Source organism: Protopterus annectens, chromosome 1.part1, assembly GCF_019279795.1.
Source record: "Protopterus annectens isolate FY-2018-M chromosome 1.part1, PAN1.0, whole genome shotgun sequence".
NCBI classification, from domain to species: Eukaryota; Metazoa; Chordata; order Ceratodontiformes; family Protopteridae; genus Protopterus; species Protopterus annectens.
Genome location: NC_056726.1, coordinates 1,874,550,361 through 1,874,574,430, shown reverse-complemented (window position 1 = coordinate 1,874,574,430; position 24,070 = coordinate 1,874,550,361). Strand labels below are relative to the sequence as shown.

At 41.3% G+C, this 24,070-nt stretch overlaps 1 protein-coding gene across 11 annotated transcripts in view; it reads right to left on the bottom strand.

Annotated features, from left to right (window-relative positions):
* LOC122812836 (protein 4.1-like) overlaps positions 1 to 24,070 on the bottom strand; it is a gene marked incomplete at its 3' end in the record, with an annotated part of 3,376,257 nt that overhangs the window by 1,109,763 nt on the left and 2,242,424 nt on the right. For all 11 annotated transcript variants that reach the window (XM_044084885.1, XM_044084929.1, XM_044084895.1 and 8 more), the window contains 1 exon segment: positions 23,211 to 23,383. In XM_044084885.1, the coding sequence (XP_043940820.1) occupies positions 23,211 to 23,383 (173 nt within the window).

The following is a 24,070-nucleotide window of genomic DNA, read 5'->3' as shown; positions in this document are numbered from 1 at the left end:
GTCTTGCCAATGTTTTTACGTAGGTAAGACTACGAGAAGATTAAAAGACCGTATCATTGAGCATAAGTCTGAGATACGGAGAGGGAATGATAGGAATGCCTTATACAGGCATATATCCTTATGTGGCAATCAACACAAGTTTAGATTTCGCGTTATTGATAGAGTGTGTGTATCCATGAGGGGGGGGGCGACATTAACAATTTATTAGATTTAAAAGAATTTGAATGGATTTTAAGACTTTCAGCTGACAAGATGCCTGGTTTGAATGTTGCTGTCACACTAAAGCCTGTATTAGTGAAATTACAACATTCAGTACTGAAATAATTGTATTTTGAAGTTTATGTATATATTTTTTTAAACACAAATTTTCATCACATGATCTTTGGCTGCTGGTCATGTGCTTTGTTGGCTTCTTTTTAAATGTTTGATTTTATTTGCAACCTGTATGAGTATTGATAAAGGGTTTGTACCTGAAAGCTTTGCTATTAAACGGGTGTGTTTCAGCGTATTCTGGTGTTTGTTTATAGTAAGAGCAAATTCCCAGGATGAGTTTTTTTTTTCAGAAAGGCAAATATGTAGAATCTCTAAGGACTAGCTTTGCAAATCAGTGTTTCGCCACAGTCCACAATGTCACATGCCAAACTGGCAAAATATGCTCTTTGCTTGTGAACACAGACAACCAAAGTCAAGCAGACCTGAGAAAGGAAGGATAACCTGCAAATTCACTGAATAAACAATGCAGGATACCGCTCAGCTGGAAAACCTATTTCACTTAGCACAAATAAGTCTGTCAGCTGCCAACAAGCAATGCAGTTTGAAGATGACGGCAGTTGGTTGCTACAGCAAGCTGATTTCATTCTGATTTACTGAAGGGATGTCCTATGTTACACAGTACTGATTTAGTTGTTCTAGAGTTAATAACCGGACTTTGAATCTGCTGTTCTGGATAAATTGCCATGCCTTCTATCTTCTGAAGGAGCTTTAAAGGAGTTTGAGCGACTGCATGGTGCTTGTTAACTGGATATAAGTGATGGTAGGTATTACAGTGCCGGAGTTTTTAAAAATTTTCACATTTTTGGTGTGTGCATTTGTTTTGTGATATTGGATTCAACACTGCTGCTTTACCTTGGAGTTTGGCCTAATTTTGTGAATCAATGAGGACCCTGGCTGTTTTTTTCCTTTATATTTTTGTGCATTTCATGTGAAAAAGAGGCTGTTTCTCTACTAAGTTACAGATTTCTAGTTTCCTGCTGCTATTTGACAGTGAACATTGGGGACGTGGACTTTGCTTTTCATCTCTGTTGTGTGATTTGCACTTAAGTGGTACCTTTTATTTTTTTGACTTCGTATACTACATTTGGCTTATATGGGTTAGAGTTTGTCTTTTTTTTTGTTTTTTTTTAAAGATATTCTCGTTCTTTTTGTTTCAATGGGTGGCTCTTATGAAGCTTATAAATGCTGAAATTCTTGAAAAAGACAGTAGACAGCAGCACTCTCTGTTTAAATTACAGTTTTATATAGGTAAATAATGTAGGTTTAATGTTGTCCGTTCCAATTCAGAAGCCATGTAGCTAAAACACGATGTCCTAAGGAGTCATCTGTGTATATCCTATGGGCCTCCATTACAAGAGGTTTAAGGTATTACAGAGTGAAAACTCTAGCTTGGTTATTTTTTCTAGATAATATAATCTGTCAGAAGCATGTTTACTGATGGCATACTGCTGCTGTTTATCAGCAAGAGCAATAAATACATGTTCTGTGCATGGTCATCTTGCTTTAGCTCACTATATCTCCCCATCAGTGGGCACCACAACTGTACTGGCATAACTCTTCCTTATCAGGGACATGCTGGATATTTCAGAAAAGCCAATGACTGGCTTTGCCACGGTATCTCTCTAACAATAGCAATTGCCACTCCTGATGTACTACTGTTTGTCACTATGTTTGCTGCTTGAAACCTTAATCGACTACAGTACGATTACAGGCTGTGCACTGAGCCACTGACAGTTTTCCCAGCCTGATTTCAGTTATTTTTTTATGACCTGTATGGGATGTCAAATATTACATAGCATATTATTGTGACATAAAAATCAGGCTTATAAAAAGTTAACTTTTGTGCTTAATTGTTATCGTTTAAGGAACAACATTAAAGCAAACTGGTGAAAAATACTACATAGAATAGATGTTTTGTGATATATGGATTTACATGCTTAAAATGGCAAGTTATTAAAAGTTAAATTTTAGCAACAATTGCCTGATATGAGGCTAGTTTATGAGTATTACATAAACATACGATTATAAAATGGTTGTATCACCACCAGCTTCTCTTTTTCCCATTTTCAACACGTGGTCAGGCTGCTGTGTCAACTGTTGCCACCTGTCTAAATTCAGTGCCATTTTCTTACCTTCTTCGACAGTTGTGCTTGACTGCTGCAGGTCATCTCTCACACAATCGATCCATATCTTGGGCTGCATGTTCTTGTCCCCTCTTTCTTTCTATCAGTCTCTTCCCAAATCTTCACCAAATTGTTTTCTGTTTCCTGCACATGCGCCAACAATGAAAATTATGTACTCACCATAATGCTAGATCCGTTTTGTCTGTTTTCATCCTTACTTAATGAATGGGTTTCAGATCTGACCTAGGATCAGACTTTAGCAGCTTTCCCAGACTTTAGATCTGTAACTCAGGTTCCTCCCCTTACCCATAAACCCTCCTGTCCTCAACATTACCTCAGACTGAGTTTGCCTACAGTTCCCCGGAAAGCAATAAAATAGAATATATGCATATCAGTATACCAGTGAAGAAAAGAAAGAACAATTAATGTATCAAAAAAATCTGCCCTGGGGCTGTAAGACTAAGAAATCCTGCCCACAAGATAGGTTATAGTCATACCAGAAATCCATAATAGGGAAAATAACTTCAATAAAATATAAGGGGAAAAGAGGGAGGAGAGTTGAGGAAGGACAGAAGGACAACACAGATGCATCATTACTGGTGAGCACATAACTTTTGTAGTTACAGTAGTGAGGAAATCCTTCTGTGTGGCTAAACTTACAAGCAAAGGCATGGTATGAAGATCAAAGGAGGACACAGTGCCACTGTACTCGGCCCTCATCACCCCATAATAAAGTACAATGCTCCCTTCTGCATATTCCTAATCAGGCACTTACACCAACTACAGTGACCTAAGAGTTTTTTTTTTTTTGTGAAAAACAATACAAAGCATAATACACATGTCTATGCAGACTGACAAAAGGCCCTATATCCCTTTGCTCCATCTCATATCATTTTTTTCAGAGGGAACTTAAGCCTGATCTAGAAGGCATTCTCAGATACAGCCCTGATGAAAATGTTACATATTCGCAAGAATAAAAATACAAGGGTTATGCATTCCATGGACCTGAACCTTATTTGTGACTCAACATAACTTGCTGGTGAGAGAGATTCATATCACAAAGGCTGCCTTGTCTATAGAATCAAACCTCCCATCTTCATAAAAACAAAGCCACTCTCTTCAAACACATTTTGGATAAATGGATGGAGAACTGTAAATTCACTTCTGGGGTACTGGCCATGTCCCTTATGGGCATAGGCAGTATGTAAAATGACACAGGACTCCAACATGTGTCCCACTCACCAGGCTAAACAAGGAGAAAGCTACTGTCAGCTGCCTGTCGGGTGCCAGGAGCCGCCACATAACGCAATCACTCAGGTCACTCCACAAAAAGTACAAATATGACTCGGTCATTGTCCATGTTGGTGTGAATGACCTGACATACCTCCCTGGACTACGTGAACAGACACATGGAGGAGCTCTCTGACCATGTAGCCCAGGCAGGTATAACCTTAGCACTGAGTAGCATCCTGCCACCACCCAGAATAATACCACAATACAAGGACAAAATGATTGACTTCAACAATTGGCTAAGCTTCTGGTGTCATTCTAAGGGGATCTAGTGTCTGTCTACCTGAGACGACATGATCGACAGACCACAATGCTTTGCCAGAGATGGCCTGCACCTGTCACCCCTGGGACTCTGGATACTGGTTAAGGCTCGTGCCATCCCTATAGTGCCTTTTTAAGGCAAGGTTCAAATGACAAACCCCACCGTTACAGGTATAAGCAAGCAAAATCTGAGGGTAATGCTACTCAATGCTAGAAGTCTAAACCTCAAAAATGCACTCACTCGAGGCACTCCTTTAAATGGAGAAAATCGACATCTGTGCAGTGACACAGACCTGTTTCAAGGCTCCAGAGAGCACCTCTGCATTACCAGGTTATAATTCATAGCACACCTTTCGGACACCTAACCTGGACCGAAACACTAAAAGAGGAGGTGTGTCCATATTCATTAAGGATATTCACACCTCCAGGCTAGTTGCTCAACATAATGCATCCGAAATTATCCAAGTGCAACTAACACTGGGCAAGACTGCAATCCAGGTTGTAGCTTGTTACAGATCCCCCACAATGCCCCAGGATCATTACCAATATGGGCAAATGATGTTCCAAGTTGGAGGTCAACTCCTCGTTGGTCAGATCCGACCACAAGCTAATCATCCTAGGCATAAGTATCCCACCCCCACCCCCCATTAAGGAAACCACAATAAAAAACTTCTCCAAATCCAACTTCATGCATCTTAAGACAGAAGTGGCAAGCTTTCCGACACCCATACAGAAGGAAAACAGAGGCACAACGGCTGAATCCTATACAAATGCACTGTGAAAGCACATACACGAGTGCATGGATCGTGCCATCCCCACAAGAACAAAGACGCTATCCTCCAAAAAAGGAAGCCAATCTGGTGGTCCCTGCCATAAACAAACTCTACAACAGAAGGAAGACGCTGTTGCAAAATCCCCTGATTGTAGGAACTCCCTGGTCAGCCTTTAAAGCTAGTTATGAAAATAAAATTGTCACTGATTCTAAAGACAACCACAAAGCATTCTACAGCTATGTCAAGAATCTCAATGGCGACACTCAGATCTGCTCTGAACTACAGCACAATGGCACTAGATATACAGAACCAACTGATATTGCCAACATCCTGGCAGATAGGGGGGGATGTGAAGTTTACACTGAACCTAAGAGCCCATCACTATACTGGAAGAATGCAAAGCCCCTGTAATCAAGGCTGTACAAGTAAAGACCGCACTCTCCAAAGCCAAGAACACAGCATCCACGGGACCTGACAACATCCCAGGCTGCATTCTGCAGAGACTACAGAACGAACTAGCACCCCACCTATGTACCATGTTCAATCATAGCCTCACTTCAGGCTTTGTGCCTAATGAATGGCGTACAGCGACGGTTATCCCACTCCACAAAGGGGTTGCCACCACGACCCCGGGAACTACCGCCCCATTAGCGTGATAAGCCAGGCCTGCAAGGCCATAGAACATATTATCTTGGAGCTTATAAACAAGGACATAGGTAACCTCCAAACTCTGGACCTCACTCAGTTTGGGTTAGTAAAAGGTAGGTCATGTCTCCTAAACCTGATTGACTTCTTTGAAGCAGTCACCAGAGCTGTGGATGAGGGTGAGGTGGTGCACACAGCCTATCTTAACCTTGCGAAAAGTTTCAACACCATCTACCACTCTGGAATTATAGATAACCTCACTAGACTGGGCATAAATCCCTATGTCACAAGATGGGTGGCCAACTGGCTCACTGACCGAACCCACACGATGTGAAAGTAGCTGACTCCAAATCCAACTTCAGACCAGTGACAAGTGGGCTCAGTCCTGGGTCCTCTCCTGTTTGGCATATACGTCTCAGAAGTCCAGGCTAATGCAGCAGGTCTTTGGCTAATGAAGTTCGCAGACGACTGCAAACTAGGTGCCATAATAGAATTGCCTAATGATGTGGACATTCTACAAAGGGGCCTCACTGAGACTGATGCTTGATGTCAAAGTCATGGCCTAAAGCTCAATGCCAAGAAGTGCATTGTTATCCCCTTTGGGAAAAACACTGTACCCATGAACTACCACATAGGCGATAGCCTACTAAACACCGAAAGTGTGATAAGACACCTTGGGACACAGGTGGAGTGTAGTGTAGTCTCTCCTCTGATAATAACATTGCCGCAGTAGTCAGGAAATCTTTCTGCGTGGCACTCCTCATTACAAAGGCGCTCACCGACAGAAAAAGAGAGGCCATTGTTCCTCTCTACTCATCCTTCATCAGACCCATTATAGAGTACAACACCCCATTTGGCATGTACCACGCAAGACATCTACAACAACTAGAAAGGCCACAGAAATACCTAACTAAGAGGATTAGCAGCCTTAAACAGATGCCATATGCAGACCTTCTCAATAAAACTCCAGCTTTACTCTGTCGCTTATTGCCTACTCAGAGATGACCTCTGCCTAACATACAAAGCCATGTCAAACTCTGATCTGTTGGACATACTATACTTAACGAAACCCCAATCCCTTCGAGCCACACGCTCCAGGGACCTAAAGCTTGCCACCACAATAAACAGAACATTCCTGTCCCAGAGATTTCCCATGCTCTGGAACAGACTACCTATTTATGTCAAGCAAAACTCCTCATTAGCCCTCTAAGAAAAATTTTGACAATTGGATGGGAAATAAGTAATTAACCCCAGGGACCACTTCTGTGGCACTGCTAGACAGGGACGCAGGAAAATAACTTTCTTGGGTGGCGAAAGCCAGGGAACTTTTCTGGCTAGGCTTTTACAGACTCCAGGGCCGATAGCCTACTACCTACCTATGAACCTGAAGACCCACTAAGACAGATACCCATGAGCCTATATGATTGGATGGGAAATAGGAAATTCACCCCGGGGATCACCCCTGTGGCTCTGCTCGGCAGGGGTACGGGAAAATAATTTTCTTGGGTGACGAAAGCCAGGGTACCTTTTTGGCTAGGCTTGTATAGGCCCAAGGGCCGATAGCCTAGTACCTATCTATGAACCTATGAATATAGTCATATCCTGGGTATTACTGGCTAAACTTGTAAAGGCTCTTGTTCCATTAGCTTAGTAATCACTTATGAACTTATATGTTCATTCCAGAATGAATGGGACAAAGTCCCCAGCTGCTTATGTCACCCAGTGGTATCATGGAAGGATGTTTCAGAGAATGGTGGAACTGAAAGAAGCCCTATCTCTGGAAACTACATCCAATTTGTAGTGATGAATAAAAATATGAATCTTAGACTGTGTAACAGCACAAAAGTGATCAAGTGAGGTCCCAGAAAAGAAGGCCGGAGAAGAAGAAAATGACCTCATCAAATGTACTCTTGGAGGTCTTGGTAGGGTCAGACCTTTGTCTTGGAAACTTCAGAAATTAAGGCAGTTAACCATCTGGCTAAGGTGACCTTAGAAACACTCTGTCCCATTCTGGCTTTCAAAAAGGATACAAACAGTTGGTCTAGCTTTCTAAAGGGTTTGGTTTGATGAAGACAGAAACATAGCTGCCTATGTACACCTACCAAATGCAACATGTATTTACATTTATTGGAAAAAAATGGGAAGAATGCTGGTAGATATATCCTTTGATTGAAGGAACTTTCTGAAGCTACTTTAGGTAAAAGCAAAGGGATGGTTTGTAAGAAAACTCTGTCTGTGAAAAATGATGTATGGTGGCTGGCAAGACAAAGCTTGAAATTTGGACACTTGTCTAGCATAAGTAATGTCTATCAAGACAACAAGTTTTCTATAACAAGAGTTTTAAATCAACTTTGGCAGCAGATTTGAAAATGGTTCTGCAAAGCCTGTAGCAAAACAGTAAAGTGTCAAGGGGGAGCAAGATCCTTAACAGGAGGCCTAAGGAGGAAGGTACCCTTCAGGAAGGCTTTGCGCAGTTTGAGAGAAGCCATAGAGGTGTGATTTCACTCGCATAAAAATTAGAAATGGCTGCTAGTTGAACTTTAATGGTCAAATAACTGGCCCCATTGTGGGAAACGGTGCTGGAAAAGGGCCCGATTTTCTCTCGGAGGCCCATTTAGAAAACCCTTTCCATCTACTCTTCTATATTTTCCTAGTGGGAGGCTTTTGAGATGAAATAAGAATGTGAACTACCTGAAGCCTCGACTCACAAGCCATACTGGGAAGTTGTGAAACCATGAAGTTAGTTTCAGGGCCTGAATATCTAGATAGGGCATATTGGATGGGCGAGACAGATCATCTAGATTTGGGTCCAGCACCCATGGGGGGGGGGGGGGATGTACCAGGTAAGGCCAAAGATAGGGTAACCACAATTGTGAAGGCCAGAAATTGCAGGCAGAGACACATGCATCCTCCAAAGCTGACAGAACTGAAAGAATTGGTGAAGGTTCAGGAAATTCCTTCTGTAACATGTTATAAAATTTTCTAAGGGATTGAGAAACCTCAGTATACTACCACTGAAAACACTGACACATTCTGAAAATAGTCTCAAAGACAGAGGAACCACAAAGGGAGAATCAGATACTAATCTCTCCTCTAAGTCTGAATAAAAAGAAAACCTATATCTGCCCAGTCATCTTGTCCAAATTCAGAATCTTGAATCTGTTCAGGAAAAGAGGTATTTTTCCTTTCCTTTACCAGAAAGCAATAAATAAAAAGGATCAAAACCCTGAGCCAGACCCAGTAAATTGCTGTTGTCTAAGGGAATTTGAGGAGAATATACAGGTTTAGGTTTCTGTTTCTTCTAAACAGAAAAATGGGGCCAACAGTGTTTTAAATGGCAGCAGCAGTTTCTCCAGAGATGGGCACAACATTCTTACATCATCTCCTAGGACCAACAAGAATCTCTCACCCTTGGCTACTGAGGGATACCCAACAAAAGCAGAGGATATGGTTAATCCCGGGTTACACAGTGCCTGTAGGTGCGAACCAGAGGGATCCGCAGTAAAAGTCGAGTGGTCTGAGGTATAACAAATGTCCACAGCAGAGTCGCTCACCTGTGGCTGAGGTGAATTACTAAGCCAGCTGTGGTAGCAAAGGCTGTTTGCTTAACATTTCTTTGTGTGGCTAGAAAAAGGACTGACTGTGTGACATGTGACAAACAGTTTGTTCCATGGTCAAGTTGAAAATGGTGCCTCTTTCTCTGTGATATTAAGCTGGTAAAAATTTGAAGTCTTTACAAGTAATTTTTTCACACACAAACACAGTAAAAATCACTTAAAACACTTTGCTAGCCCCAAAAGTAAAACAAAACACAAATTTCTCCACAGGGAGAAAATGTTTTTCTTATACTTTAAACTGAGAGGGAAAAAGTGTGTTCTTGTTTAAAAGTACAATATAGCCCCATGAGAGTCTGTTAAAATACAAACCCTTAGCTTTAAAATAACTTTCCTGAACAGGAAAATAACTATTAAAAAAATGGAAGATTTTCCCCAAAGGGAATTTCTCTACACAGAAAAGAAACCGCACAAGCCAACTGTTGATCCTCAAACCTTGGACGAGATAACTATTTGGCAGCAGGAAAGCCCTGAAGGGCTTGGTGCCCAAACCTGTCTTTTCAAACTTAGCTTCAGCTGACTTAATGGTTTGGGGGTGTGGAAGGTGCCCTGAAAATCTGAAAGCTGGTTGGCTGCTATATCCCATGCAAGATATAATCCATGCAGCTTAGGCTACTGCGTAGTGATCAATATGAAGAAAATCAGCACTTATCTTGTTACCTATGGTACACAACAGTGCATTTATTGTTAACAATAAAGTAATCCCCACATTACTTCCTCTGTTTAAGCAATCACACTTTCACGCATATTCATTTACCATAAATTAAAGCAGAAATATTTCAGAGAAAATTCCTTCTTCTCACCCCTATTAACTATTGACATCTCTTTAAATGTCTATTCTTAAATATCTCCATATTTTCAATCCTTCCATCCACTGTTTCAAATTGCTTACTTCTCCTACCACCCTGTCATTAACAGTGCTTCACGTCTACTTTCATACACCCCTTAACCAGCTAAACAACCAAACATTGTCTTGGGTCAATTTTACAAGTAATGTGTTTCTACCAGCTCCTTGCTTCCTTTAAAAAGGTTATGTACTCACCATAACGTTCCATCCATGTTGTCCACTTTCGTTCTTCAACAAATGGGTTCTGATCTTACCATTGGATCAGACTTGGCTACTTCCTAGAGATTCTAGGATCAGAATCTTGAGCTCCTCCCTTACCCATAATGCCCCTGACCAATACAACACCTCAGATCGAGTTTGCTGCTATTATGTATACATAAATAAATAAATATATATATATATATATATATATCTATATATATATATATATATATATATATATATATATATATGGGTTCACTTTATAATCCGAAATCCTGAAATATCGAATTTCAGAATCTCGAGATCATAAAGCCAAAACCTTATAATCCTGAAACCCGAGAAGTGCAAATTTCAAAATTGAGACTCCTACACTAACCATACACCACACACATACACATACCTTCCGCCCACACGCAAACCTATACTACATAGAAGCAGGGGGGAAGCCCCCCTGCACCCCTCATGTGGGGGCCTCTGACTCCCACTCCCTACTTAAGCATACTAACTCCAAGGTCACACTACACAGACAAACATGAAAACATCACCATACAAGCTAAAGTCCCCTCACACACACACACACATCACAGTAACAAAACACACTGACACACACTAAAGCCCCAAACCAAAACCCTTAAACATAGATACTTACCTGAACTTCCTGCTATCCATACACACAGCACAACACCAGAAGCGCTACTTCAACATCTCCGTACTTCGGGATTTTGAAATTCACGCTTCTGGGGTTTCGGAGTTTTGAGCTTTCAGCTTTATAATCTCGGGATTCTGAAATTTGATATTTTAGAATTTCGAGATTATTAAAAGTGTCCCATATATATATCTATATCTATATATATATATATATATATATATATATATATATATATATATATATATATATATATATATATATATATATATATATACACATACAAACACACATATATATATATTGATTATTATACTATGAGAGTAAAGTGATAGATGAAAAAAAGGAATTATGGTTCCTAACCACTCCAGTCAGATCTCTCCTAGGGTTAAGGACAGGGGGAAGGTGGGAAGAAAGTTGATGAATGAAAATGGACAACATAGAGGAAAGGTATGAGTACATAACTTCTATATCTGATGTTGTCATCATCATTTGTTCCTCAACAAATGGTACAGAGTCCCCAGCTATAGTATCCTTGGGTGGCCCTCATGGAAGGATGTTCCGAAGCACTGTGGAACCAAAGGCAGCTCTATTTCTAGAAATAGCGTCCAATTTGTAATGTGCAATAAAAGTATGAGTATTACACCAATTGACAGCTACACAAATACTGTCAATAGAGGCTCTAGCCCAAAGGCTGCTGAAGTAGACACTGACCAGGTTGAATGTGCCTTGGTTCTTTAGGTAAGGGGAATACCTTTCAAGGAATAAATGAATGAAATGCAGTCTGTTATTCATTTAGCCAGAGTAGTTTTAGAAACTGGTCTTCTTACATTAGAAAAGGAAACAAATACTTGTTCAGATTTTCTGAATATTTTGGTTCTGGCTAGGTAAAAATGCAATTGTCTATGCACATTAAGAAGATGAAGGATGTATTCTACTTTATTTTCAAATTTAGGGAAAAAAATGGTAAGTTGATGGCCTGATTGATATTGGTTTTGGAGGCAACTTTTGGTAAGAAAGGATTTGTGCGTAATGCAACTCTACCTTTGTGAAAAATCAGATATGATGTGGTGGTTTAGATGAAAGCGCTTGGAGATGACACCCGTCTTGTGGAAGTTATACCTACCAAATGGAGAGTTTTTTCAAAAAATAAACTTGAAATAACACCTCAGCTGATGGTTCAGAAGGAGACTGTACTAAGGCTTGTAAAACCAGGGTGACGTCTCACGGTAGAATGGGGTCCTTTATTGGATGTCTAAGTAAAAAGGTACTTCTAAGGAGTGCTTTAGACAATTTAGATTATGCTAAAGAAGAAGCATTATCACCTATATGATAGTTCAAGATGGCTGCCAGCTGAACTTTAATAATAGAAAAACTTGCTCAGTCCTGGAAAATTGAAGCAAGGAAGTCTAGAACTGCTGGACTTGGAGCAATGAAGGGGTCTACTTGTTTCTGATTAGACGAAATAGCAAATCTTTTCCATTTACTCTTGTAAACTTTTCTAATAGTTTATATTAATAATAAATATAACTATAAACAATAATAATTCCCTCTGAAGTTTTGGTCGACTTTAAACAAAATTCTTTCTCCTGGTTGCCCCTCAACACTCTGCCCTTTCCCAAACCCTCTAGAAACAGCTACTCTCCTCAAACATTTTATTGACACCATCCAAACTCTCCTACCTAGCAATGCTAATACTACTCCTCTGCCTTTCCCTCCCAACCATGCGAGTAATAATCTGTTCTCTTTACACCCAGTTCTTACCTTCTACATTAGATCTCTTCTTCAAAAGCTTAAACCCTGTTCCCCCCTCCACTGATAGCCTACCTCCTATCTTCCTCAAACTTGCTGCTGAATCCATTGCCTATCCAGTATCTATCCTAAATCAATAGATCAATTAAGGAATACACTGTTCTTACCCTTATGGAAATCCTTCTTTACTATTCCCCTGTATAAAGGTGGAAACTCTACAGACCCATCTAACTTCCGCCCCATAGCCATCCTATCTCCCCTCTCTAAGATCCTTGAAAAATGCATACACTCACAGCTTCTTAACCACCTCCTCCAGCACAATTAACCACCTCCTCCAGCACAATCTTCTCATTCCCACTCAGCATGGTTTCCGTCCTAACCATAGCACAACCAGAGCCCTCTTATCCTTCACACATATCATTGTCGGGGACCTAGATAACAAACTCATATCTTGTCTCTTCCTTGACCTTTACAAAGCCTTTGACACAGTCTCCCATCTCCTACTGCTATCTAAACTTGCAAATCTAAATCTTTCTTCTTCCTCCCTTATCTGGTTCTCCAGTTACTTATCCTGCAGGCAGCAATCTGTCAAACTGGCTTTCTTCCACTTCTCCATTTTTACCTGTCCCTACCAGTGTACTGCAAGGATCTATCCTGGGTCCCCTCCTGTTCAACGTCTTTACCAACAGAGCTTTACACCTTGTAAAGAATCTTCTCATCCAATATGCTGATGACTCAACCCTCATCCAATATGCTGATGACTCAACCCTCATCTCCACCTCTGACAATATCTCTGAACTCCACACTCAGACTCAACATGCATTTCTATCAACAGAACAATGGCTGTACAATAACCTACTTATCCTCAATCCCAAAAAGACCAAACTCTTACTTTTTCTTCCCCGGTCTCTCACTCACCACAAATCCACCTTTGCTAGTACATCCTCTAACAAGACTATAATCCAACCAGAAACTCACACAAAACTCCTTGGAGTTATCATTGATGATGAACTTAAATTCAATCTTCACATGCTCCAATGTATAAACGAGACACCAGAAACTTGGTTTACTGTACTGCAATACAAAAAATTCTCACCACAAATGCTAGACTCTGTCTTGCACATGGCCTACTCCTCCCCTCCCTCCAATATGCTGCTCCAGTGCTCACTAACATTCAAACCACAGCCTTGAACAAACTTCAACAAACCTACCATAAGATAACTATGTTTGTCACAAACTCCCCTTACATCACTGCCTTGCCCTAAACTCATTCAAGTGGCTTGAATTCCCCCAACTTCTACTACTATCTCAACTTCAGATACTACACTTTATTCTTTACAAGCCTTCATCTTGTCCTGTTCTGTCTTCCTTAGTCTCTATCTATATGCCACCTCAGACTCTCCGCACCTCTAACCAGCAACTACTGCACATCTATCCACCTAAAATAACTGCAGGTAAACTCCTATAGAAACACTCCGTTGTCCAAGCTTGGAACAAACTTCCAATAAATATACGTTCCATCATCCACCCATCTCACTTTAAAGAAAAACTCAAACTTCATCTAATTAACTTCAAAACTTGCCTTGTGAAGCCCCAACCTAGTGCCCCTCCATTATACCTCTCTTATTCCCTTCCCTCTTATCTAAGTACTCCATTATTTTGGATTCATACTAAAGATACTAAATCAATACTGTCGGTCACAATTCTTCTTGTATATATGTAAATATGTGTTTCACTGTAAAAAGATTATGTGCATGCATTGCTATTCCATTTTTTTAACTTTCTTGTATAACAGACTTCTGTTACATTTTTGATTCTAAAGTCTGAATTTTTGTAATTTGTTTATGTGTTGGAGCTTTTCTCCTCGGGTCTCCACAAAAAATGGGCTTCAAGCCCACCTGGACAAATGCAGTTAACAAATGTCAATAAATAAATAAATAGGGGCTTTATGAGAAGATACTAAGATTTCTCAAACTGGAGAGGAAAGCCTGGAATGTCTAGCCATTATCAGAATTGGAGAAACACTGCAGTCAATTTGAGGCCTGCAATATCTGGGTGAATCTGGCCTGATGGGTGAGATAGGCGGTCTGGACTGGGATCCAGCATCTAAGGAGGACATATTAAGTGAGATGAAAGGAAGAGAAACCACACCTGCTGAGACCAGAATGGAGCAATGAGGATTACTCTGCTCTTCAACGGAAGTGCTTCCTGAAGAAACTTGGAGATGAGAGGTAGAGGAGGGTAAGCACAAAGGAGACTGGAGGGACAAACATGGGCTACTGCATCTCTGGTGGACTGTCCCTGAGGAGGGATAAGGGCAAAGAACCTGCTGCATTTGTTGTTGAAGGGGGATGCAAATAAGTCACAGCAAGGTTGACCCACTTGCAAAGATCTTGTTTGCCTCTGACTGTTTGAGAGACCACTCGTGAGGCATGAGAATGGTCCTACTGAGTCTGTCTGCTAGAATGCTGGACTTCACTGGTATGTGCATTGCTACTAGAAAGTGGTTGGAAGATATCGCCCACTGCCAAACCCTCACTGCTTCTCGACAAAGGGGGGTAGAATCGGTTTCCCGCCTGCTTGTTGATGCACCAGACTACTGACATGTTGTCTGTTTGTATTGCAATGGTTCCTACAGGGAGAAAGCTCTGAAAGTCCTGTAATGCTACAAGCACTGCTCTCATCTCTAGGACACTGATATACAGATTAGTCTCTAGTAATGACCATGTGTCTTGAACAGTCCTTCCCAAATAATGCCCCATGCCCACCCCAACTGGAAGGTGTCCATGGTCAATGTGGCACTGGGTGGAGGAAGGATAAATGGATGACCTAGATCTAACTCCTGAGAGTGGACCCACCAAAGAAAAGAATCTCTGCACACCCAAGATAATTTTATCGGAAGATTAAGGGGATAGCGATGAAAGGACCATTGCACTGCTATTAGAGTCCACTTGAGAATTCACATGTGTAGGCGGGCAGTAGGAATCAAAGTTATTGAAGCAGCGACCAACTCTAGTCCTTTCAGAACTAATCTTGCTGTTGGCATTGGGATGCATAGGACTTGCTTGACATGAGTCCTTAATGAATTCGGTCCGGAGGTGAAAAGGCTAGACAATTCACTGTGTCTAGGTGAGCCCCTATGAAGTCTATTACTTGAAGTGGATGAAGATGAGATTTGCATGCGTTGATGGTGATCTCCAGCAAGACTGCGAGATGAAGCAAATAATCTCTGGCTTTTATTAGTAGATGCTTGGTTGGTGCGGTAAGGAGCCAATCGTCTAAACAGGGAAACACTCTGAATCCGAGCAGTCTCAAGTGACCTGTTACCACTGCAATGCCTTGCATTTGAACACCCTGGAGGCAGTGGTGAGATGAAAGACAGGGCTCTGAAATGATAATGACTGGCTCCCAGCCAGAAGAGCAGATATCTTTGAGACAGCCTGTTCATTTTAATGTGATAGTAGACATCTTGAAGATCGATTGAGCAAACCCAGTCGCCTTTCTGAATGGGCAGAATGGATTGAAAATTAACATATGGAATTTTGAGTTCTTTACAAATTGGTTCAGATAACTTAGATCCAAAATTGATCTCAGGTCCAATGTCTTTTTTGGCACTAAAAAGAGCCTTGAATAAATTCTGGAACTCTTCTGGTCTGGAGAGATCTCCTGGATGACTCTCTTGTCTAGCAACTTTGCAATTTCTTGAGCTGCTAAGTTCCCTCTGATTAGGTAGGACCCTTGGGGGGGGGGGATTTTTTCTTTGGTTTTAGTGGGATTTGTAAAAAGGAAATGAAGTATCTTCTAGATATGATCCCTTGCACATAAGGGCCATTTGTTATGGCTAGCCAGGCATCTTGGTGCAAGAATAAGGACCCCCTGACTGCTTCCAAAGAGGGACAGTCGGGCAACCTTTCAGGAATGCTGGAAGGATCTGTATGAAAAACAATTTTGAGATACTTGATTCTGTGGACCCCCTCTGCCATTATAATTATTTCCCCCCACTGCCTCTGGGAGAGAAATCTCCATGTGACTCCTGGAAAGGACCTTGAGACTTCTTGAACCAGATTTTATTACCACCATGTTGGTTCCTGCAGAAAGGTCTCTGTGGGGCAGAAAAACAAATTCCAAAAGCAGACAAGGTTTTTCCATCCTGTTCACTCAGCAGAGCGTCTCTTTCACAGTGGCCTAAACAAGGGTGAACCATCAAAGGGGGCACTGATGAAGGATGCCTTGAAGGGTTCTGCAAAGTCGCACACCATATCCAGGCATGTCTCTTTATGGCTAAAACTGAACCAGCTGCCCTTGAAGCCCTTTCTGCAGCATGCAAGATCAACCTCATGGATGCATTTGTAAAAGACTGTATAGTGGCCACTCATGAGAAAAAAGATTTCTGATCCTCTGCAGACATGGACCCTGGAGCAGAATTAGAGAGTTCCTTTATCAAGTCCCTCTGTAATCTGGTGAAATGTGCCAGATAGTAGAACGATTACAATGTGAAGGTCGCTGACACAAACCCGCTTCCCAAATCTGTCCAAAGCCCTAAACTCTCTGTTAAGGGATGGACTGTGGAGCTCTGTTCCACAAGCTCCTTTTTGGTGGCTGCCCCAATGACCATGGCATCTATGGGAATCCCTTTTGTTCATTGTAGTCTATTTGTTGGGGCACTTAAAATTCTTTCCAAACATTTTGGAATAGGTTCCATGGAATCCAGTTCATTCCAAGCCCTGCAAGAGACAATGACTATAAGCTCATCTGCAAGGTGGTAACCCAAGATGTAGATGGGCCAGAACTGAAAGCTTCCTAATACACAGACTCTTCCTGGGAAGGGAGTTGGTAAGACCAATCACCTTTTTGGAAAAGGATCTCTAGGGTATCTCCAAAAGAAACATCATTTGGTAGCGATCTAAGGGACCCTTCCTCATCGAAGTGTTTTCTGTGAGAGATTCCTGTGTAGAATCCAGCTGCCTCCAAGAGGCATTCTCTTATGAGAGACATCCTCCATGGGATGTTCTGGGGAGTTATCAGAAGAGACTGGGTGCTCTATGGATGGAGCTGTTTGTAAGCTCTTCTTGGCTGGCTGCCCCTGAGGCGTAGGATGTTAAGAGCTTAGACACAGACTCCAGAGAAGGAGCAACATGTGGATCCAAAGAAGGGAAAATCAACACTACTCTTGGCTGAGAGAATCCACTCTCCACCACCTCGAAGGCATATGGAACTGGAGAAGCCAAGGACAATCCCTCTGGAGCGGAGACACCCAGAGCAGACAGTCCCAGAGTATCCCTGATCCCCTGCTCCAAGGGAGGAGTTGGAGCCGAGCTATCAGCATTGAGGCTCCAAGAAGTAGTGACGGCTACAAGAACTTCATAGTCGGTCAACCCCTCAAATCAGACGCAGATGCTTTGGCTCTGAGAGCCGTCGTGCTCCAAGCTGCCCAGGTCAGGAAAGTAGTCCGAGTCAAAGCAGGAACATCTTTTGGATTCAACATATCGACTCCCAGTGCTCTCGGATCCATCAACTCTGAAATGAGTAGTTGGATCGCAGAAGGGATAATGGACTGGTAGAAAGGCAGTTTGATGGCTGACGGATTTGGTGGGGGATGCAGCTGACAAAACCCCCATCCGGATTTGTGACCTGAAGAATTTCTTCATCATCCTATCCACCTCCACTTCAGAAAGACTACGAGAGGAAATAAATCTGCCTAGTGATTACAGTGATGAACTGTAATGCAGACGGGCTGGGGCTTGAATCTGACTCTCAGTATTTTACTGAACCTTTCTACCAGTTTTGCTATACTGTGCTGGCCCATTATGACATGACCAACCTACCAAGAACTTTGCTAGCAGATTTGACTACAAAAACAGTCCCACAAAATAGCTGGAAAGTAACCTTTTCTGCACTTTGCTGCTAGTGCTGATTTAAAAGCTATATTTTGCTCACTGGTAATTTTCACATCTAAAACTGTATACTGAGTAGCAGAATACTGTATGGTATTATATTGTGCTATACTGTACAGCTATGGTCTGCACTTAATATTTTTCATTGTTTTTCTATATGTCATACAGCCATTGTATTATGCTATAATATACTATTATACATTTTTTTCACTATTTGATCTACTTTGCTTTCTTTTACATATCATACAGCCATACCCCCCCCCCCCCCCGACATACACACTTCCTAGATAGATTAGGAGTCGCCAAATTCCAGACCATTGCAAAACACTTTCCACCTAGTATTGCTAGATTAACCATGGATCCTCAGTCTGTCTTTGCCCCATCTGTTGCAAGTTGTTTTCTAGCACTGGGCACCCTGAGGCAGTATGCAAAACTGCTACATGCTCACTGACAATGATTTGTCACAATCTACATGAGACAGACTTGTCACAGAGTCTACATGAGACAAGTGCAAATACTATCAAACCTTTCGGGCAAACCTATTAATATTACATTGTCTCACTATAAGACAAACATAAAACATTTCTATGCTAAGGTACTCCAACACTCATTTCCAAAACTGCAAAAACATCCTGGAAACAGCTCTACAGATGCATGCAATGCAGCCAAACACCAGCAACACTCTGAAACCTACTCCATATCACATACAGCTTTCTTTTACCACCACCACACATAAGAGAATCACTAGGATAGCCCAGTCAATCCCTTCAGGCTATAACAGAAGTGCATTCACCATGATAATATTCTTTTTACACAAACTCCACAGTTTGGTACATTGACGTACTACTCAAAAGGCTGAGGAAAGACAGTAAGTCAGCTGCCTGTCATTTCTAGAATCTGCCAAATCACCAAGGCACTTAAGTCCCTTCACCCTACATATGAATATGACAGGGTCACCGTCCATGTATGTCTTGAGGGGATGGGAGGGTAGCCTAATGGTTAAGGTGTTTACCTTACAAACACAAGGTGCAGGGTTTGAGTCTCACAAGGGATAATTGGCTAGGCTTACAATGGCTCGCAAGGGCAATTAGCTTAGTACTAACCTATGAACCTATGAGATGTCCCCTTTAGACTATACAAAGAGGGACATGATGATGCTCTCTAAATATGACTCTTAAGATGGAAAAACTAGTCTTGAGTCTTAGTCCTAGCATCACTGAGAATGATGTCCCAAAATAAACAGATGATTGACTAATAATTAGCTCAATGCATGTCTGCCTGGAAGCAGACGGAGACAGTTCCACCTGTTTTACCAGGGATGGCCTGCATTTACCTCATTAGAGCTTTTGTATGTTGGCTAGGACTTTATTCACCATCACAGTGTCTTTTTGTAGGCAATGTCAGTCTACTCATGATATCAGCTTAGTACACACAAATTTCTATCAGGCAAATATCAATGTAGAAATGCTCAAAGGAAAGAGTCTAAATAAGAAAATGTCCTCCCTGAAGGAATTCCTAACTCAGGAAAATGTGGATATTTGTGTTGCCACCAAAACCTAGTTTCAGAACAGTGACAGCACTCCCTCCTTATTAGGCTTCTCTGCCTACCAAGCATTTAGGCCTACAACTGTAAACAGCAGTAGCACTGGGAATGGCATGTCTGGCAGAAGCACTGGGAATGGCATGTCTGTATTTATCTGAAACACACCTCAAGACTTATCCACTAGGAAAGCAACTCTGAACTACACCATACCCACATATCTGTAAACGAGATCACATGTCAAATCCTGTCCAACTATACGACCTCATCCATGACATCACTTAAACTAGAGTCCACCTCCATTAAAACAAACACCATCTTTCTAGGGGACATTAAATACATCCTCTATAAAATGTTGCATCTACTCCTCTAAAAATAAAATTTGAAATGCTGTCATGACTTTACCACTGCAAATTCCCTTGATCAGACGGTTTGCTTGCCCAGTAAGTGTAGCAACATACTTGAACATGTCTTCACAAATCCATCTATCTCCTATCTGTTCCTTGCCCACTGTCTTACCCTTAATGATTAAATCAGAATGCAGTGCTGTGTTTATTAATCCATACAGTCCAAGAATAAGCCAACCGACAACCAATCCAACCACCTTTTAGAGACTTCTTCAAGGCCAATCTCCTTGGGTTGATGACACCTTGTGACAGTTCAGCAGTTCCCCACCCCACCCCTCAATTACACTACAGTAAATACCACCACAAATAGTAGGCTCCCTACTGAAATGTTCCACTTGAAATGCTGAGTAATAAGACAAATAAAATGTAAAAAGACCAATAAACAGAAGAGTGAATCTTGATGATCAATCTTCTCCTTAAAACGCCTTTTTCCTGGGAACAATTTAGTTTCTGCATTTCGGGACTCGCTCTATGGGTCCAATTAATATATCAAGCTGTTTCCTGGGCATTATGAAGTGCATGCGCTCCACTGGATACATTTCAGAGGCCAGAAAAACAGCTGCAGTAGTTCCCCTATACAAGGGTGGTTCCACCGCAGAATCTGGCAACTACAGACCCATCGACCTCACTATTTTTATAATAGCAAGGTGATTTGTTTATTCATGCATTTATTGACCAGGATAAAATGCATCATCATCATCTCAGACCTCATTAAAAAAGGGAATCCACAATCCATAGACTAGAATTAATTCAATTTAGAAAAATAAGTCGATTCCTTTGAAAGTCATAGAAGAATTATAAGAGGACAACTTCCTGTATACAAATGTATTGCAGTTTGGCTAACAGTTACAAAACTATACCCCACTCTAGTATCACTGACAAACTGGTTAAACTTGATGTAATGTCCTCTTAGCCTCACTGGACTGCCAACTGGCTCACTGATAAATGCCACTCTAGGACAGTTAATGACACACTATTCCTCATGACACCAGTGGTGAACTCCTGGGCTCAGTTTTGGGACCACTTCTATTAGGCATCAACTTCTCTGACATTAAAAACCTCCGAGTGACAAGACTACAGATAAACACAAGCTCGGAGCAATCATCATCATCAATGAAGGCAATCATATCCTCCAAGAGGCCCTGACATGGATGAATATGTGGTGACAAGATCATGGTCTAAAGCTGGAAGCCAAAAAGGAGCATTGCACAGTCTGGGGAACAAGAGCTCACACACACCTACCACATATACAACAACTTCTTCAAAAAGACAATCATTGCTGACCTAAAATAGTAAACAGACTTTTTAACAGCAGTATTGTACAGTGTTTCCTTTCAGCATCAATGCAGTGCTTTATTTCTACCTTTAACATTGTGCTACAGGAACAGATGTTATCAGTTTATTGATGTTCAGAATTTAAGTACTTTACCGTGTTTAAATACACATAGTTTCACACATTCAATGCTTCGCTTTCTATTGTGGCTATTCAGGTTTGGTTATTAATTAAAATTCCCTTGCAACCCTTTTTAGGTTCACAGGTAGCTACTAGGCCATCGGCCCAAGGGCCTAAGTAAGCCTACCCAACAAGGTTCCAATTGTAATCTGTTAAATTATATTCCTGGTCCTTGCCACTCTTCTGTGCCCATAAGCATCCAGCTTCTCAGTTGCAAGCACAGCAGACTAAAGTTGACATACCTCCAAACTGGACAGGTGAGCAAGCATTGTCCGCTTTCGTTCATACTCCCCTACTGGCGCCTCCAGCTCTCAGGCATGCTTACCAAACCTGTGTTGTCTAGGTCACAGTCAGGGCTTTATTTTTCTTCATCAATGAGACAGTTTGGGGATAATACTTTTAACATGGGATTAATTTACCTTGCTAAAATACCTTCACCTAGCTAAAATACCTTCACCTATGTTTAGCAAGTAAAACAAAATTCTAACAAAAGCATCTCTCTATATGCTGTCCAAACTCCTTGGCATAGAAGGATGAAGCCCAGTCTTGAATCAGATGACCAGAGATCATTTAGCAGCTCAGGTGCTGGAGTACCTGGGTAAGGGTGGATGGCAATGAGTGGTTGTTGCCAGCTCACCCATCTTGAGTGGAGGAAGGCAGTCTAGCCTGTTGAACAGATAATACCTACTGGTGAGAGAAGTGAATGTCATGGAGCATTAGGTGGCCAGGGATGTGACTGTATCTGCTAAACTGTGTTTGCACAGAAGACTTCATGAGGCAGTCACTGAGGAGCAGGGGTTAGGCAACTACAGCAGACTTTTCATGTGGATGCACATTACCACAAATCCACTGTGTCTACCTAGAAAGTAAAGTTCATCTTGGTAGGACTGTGCCTTCACTTCCTGCCTTTTTGGAACAAGTGTGCATTACTGAAATAACTTGCAGATGGGTCATCTACTCATTTGCATTCCTCACAGTTATGCACCCTAGTGTCCGACACTAGCGGAATCTAGGTCATCTGGGCCATAACCAGGGCTTTACTCTTATTTTACAGAACCAAACATACAAATACATTGCCTGAAAAGAATAATTTGTTGCACATGTAATCCCTTACAGCCCTTTCAGACATCTGAAATGCAAACAGTTCCCCACCTAGAATCATTTGACATTCAAATAGCTGCAGTGAAAATGATTCAAATAGAAAAGCAAAGATAAATGCAACATTTGTTTTTGAGCATTCTATCCTTTACTAGATTTAGAATGAAATGAGGCTTTAACAAACCACAAATACAACCTTCTCAAAATACATAAATTATGGAATCAAAAACACAGAAATACTGCACAAGACAACACATTTCTCACAGTACTTTCAGCTGTTACTAAAATGGAACAACTTCCATTCTATATAGCTTTTATAATGCATCCCAGAAACCAGCATAGAAAACAGACTACTACCACACCAAAAAAGTGAAAAAATGAACAAACACATACCACCATCAAGGCTTCTAGATGCTCGTTTACTTGCAGTTCTTTCAAACTGAGGAGCAGGCCGATCAATTAAAGCACTAGCATGCCTTGTTTGGGCATGGGTTCGTCCACTGTAGCGAAATTTGGAGCCTAACGCAAGGAATTTACTCTTTGGTGTGACTTCTGAAGAAGCTAGCCTATAAAGACAGAAAAAAAATCAAAAACAGCACAACTGTACTCAAATTCAAACTACAGCCAAAGGTTATAAATATATAATCAATACTATATTATACCATGACCCCCCATTAATATTCCAAAACGTGCACGCTGATTGGCCAGCGTGCACATTGTAAATCGAGTTATACTAATGGAAAAAGGTCCGGTCGCCCGGACTTTTTCCCGTTAGTATAACTCTATTTTTAAAACACTATCTTGCTATGTTAAATGGGTTTAACATAGCGAGACAGCTTTAAAATAAGCAACGGAGATCTCTGTTGCTTATTTTAAAGCTGTCTCGCTATGCTAAACCCATTTAACATAGCGAGACAGGTTTTAAAAAAAAAGCAACGGAGAAAGCAAGATCTCTGTTGCTTTTTTTACTGTTTCGCTATGTTAAATGGGTTTAACATAGCGAGACAGTTTTAAAATAAGCAACGGACATCTCTGTTGCTTATTTTAAAGCTGTCTCGCTATGTTAAACCCATTTAACATAGCGAAACAGTAAAAAAAAAGCAACGGAGATCTTGCTTTCTCCGTTGCTTTTGCCCACAGCTCTGATGTACTGCGCAGGTGCGCAGTACATCAGAACTGCCGCGGATGCCAGACATCTGCGGAAGGGCAGCAAACAGGCATTATACTATGCCATTATTTAAGAAAAGTAATAG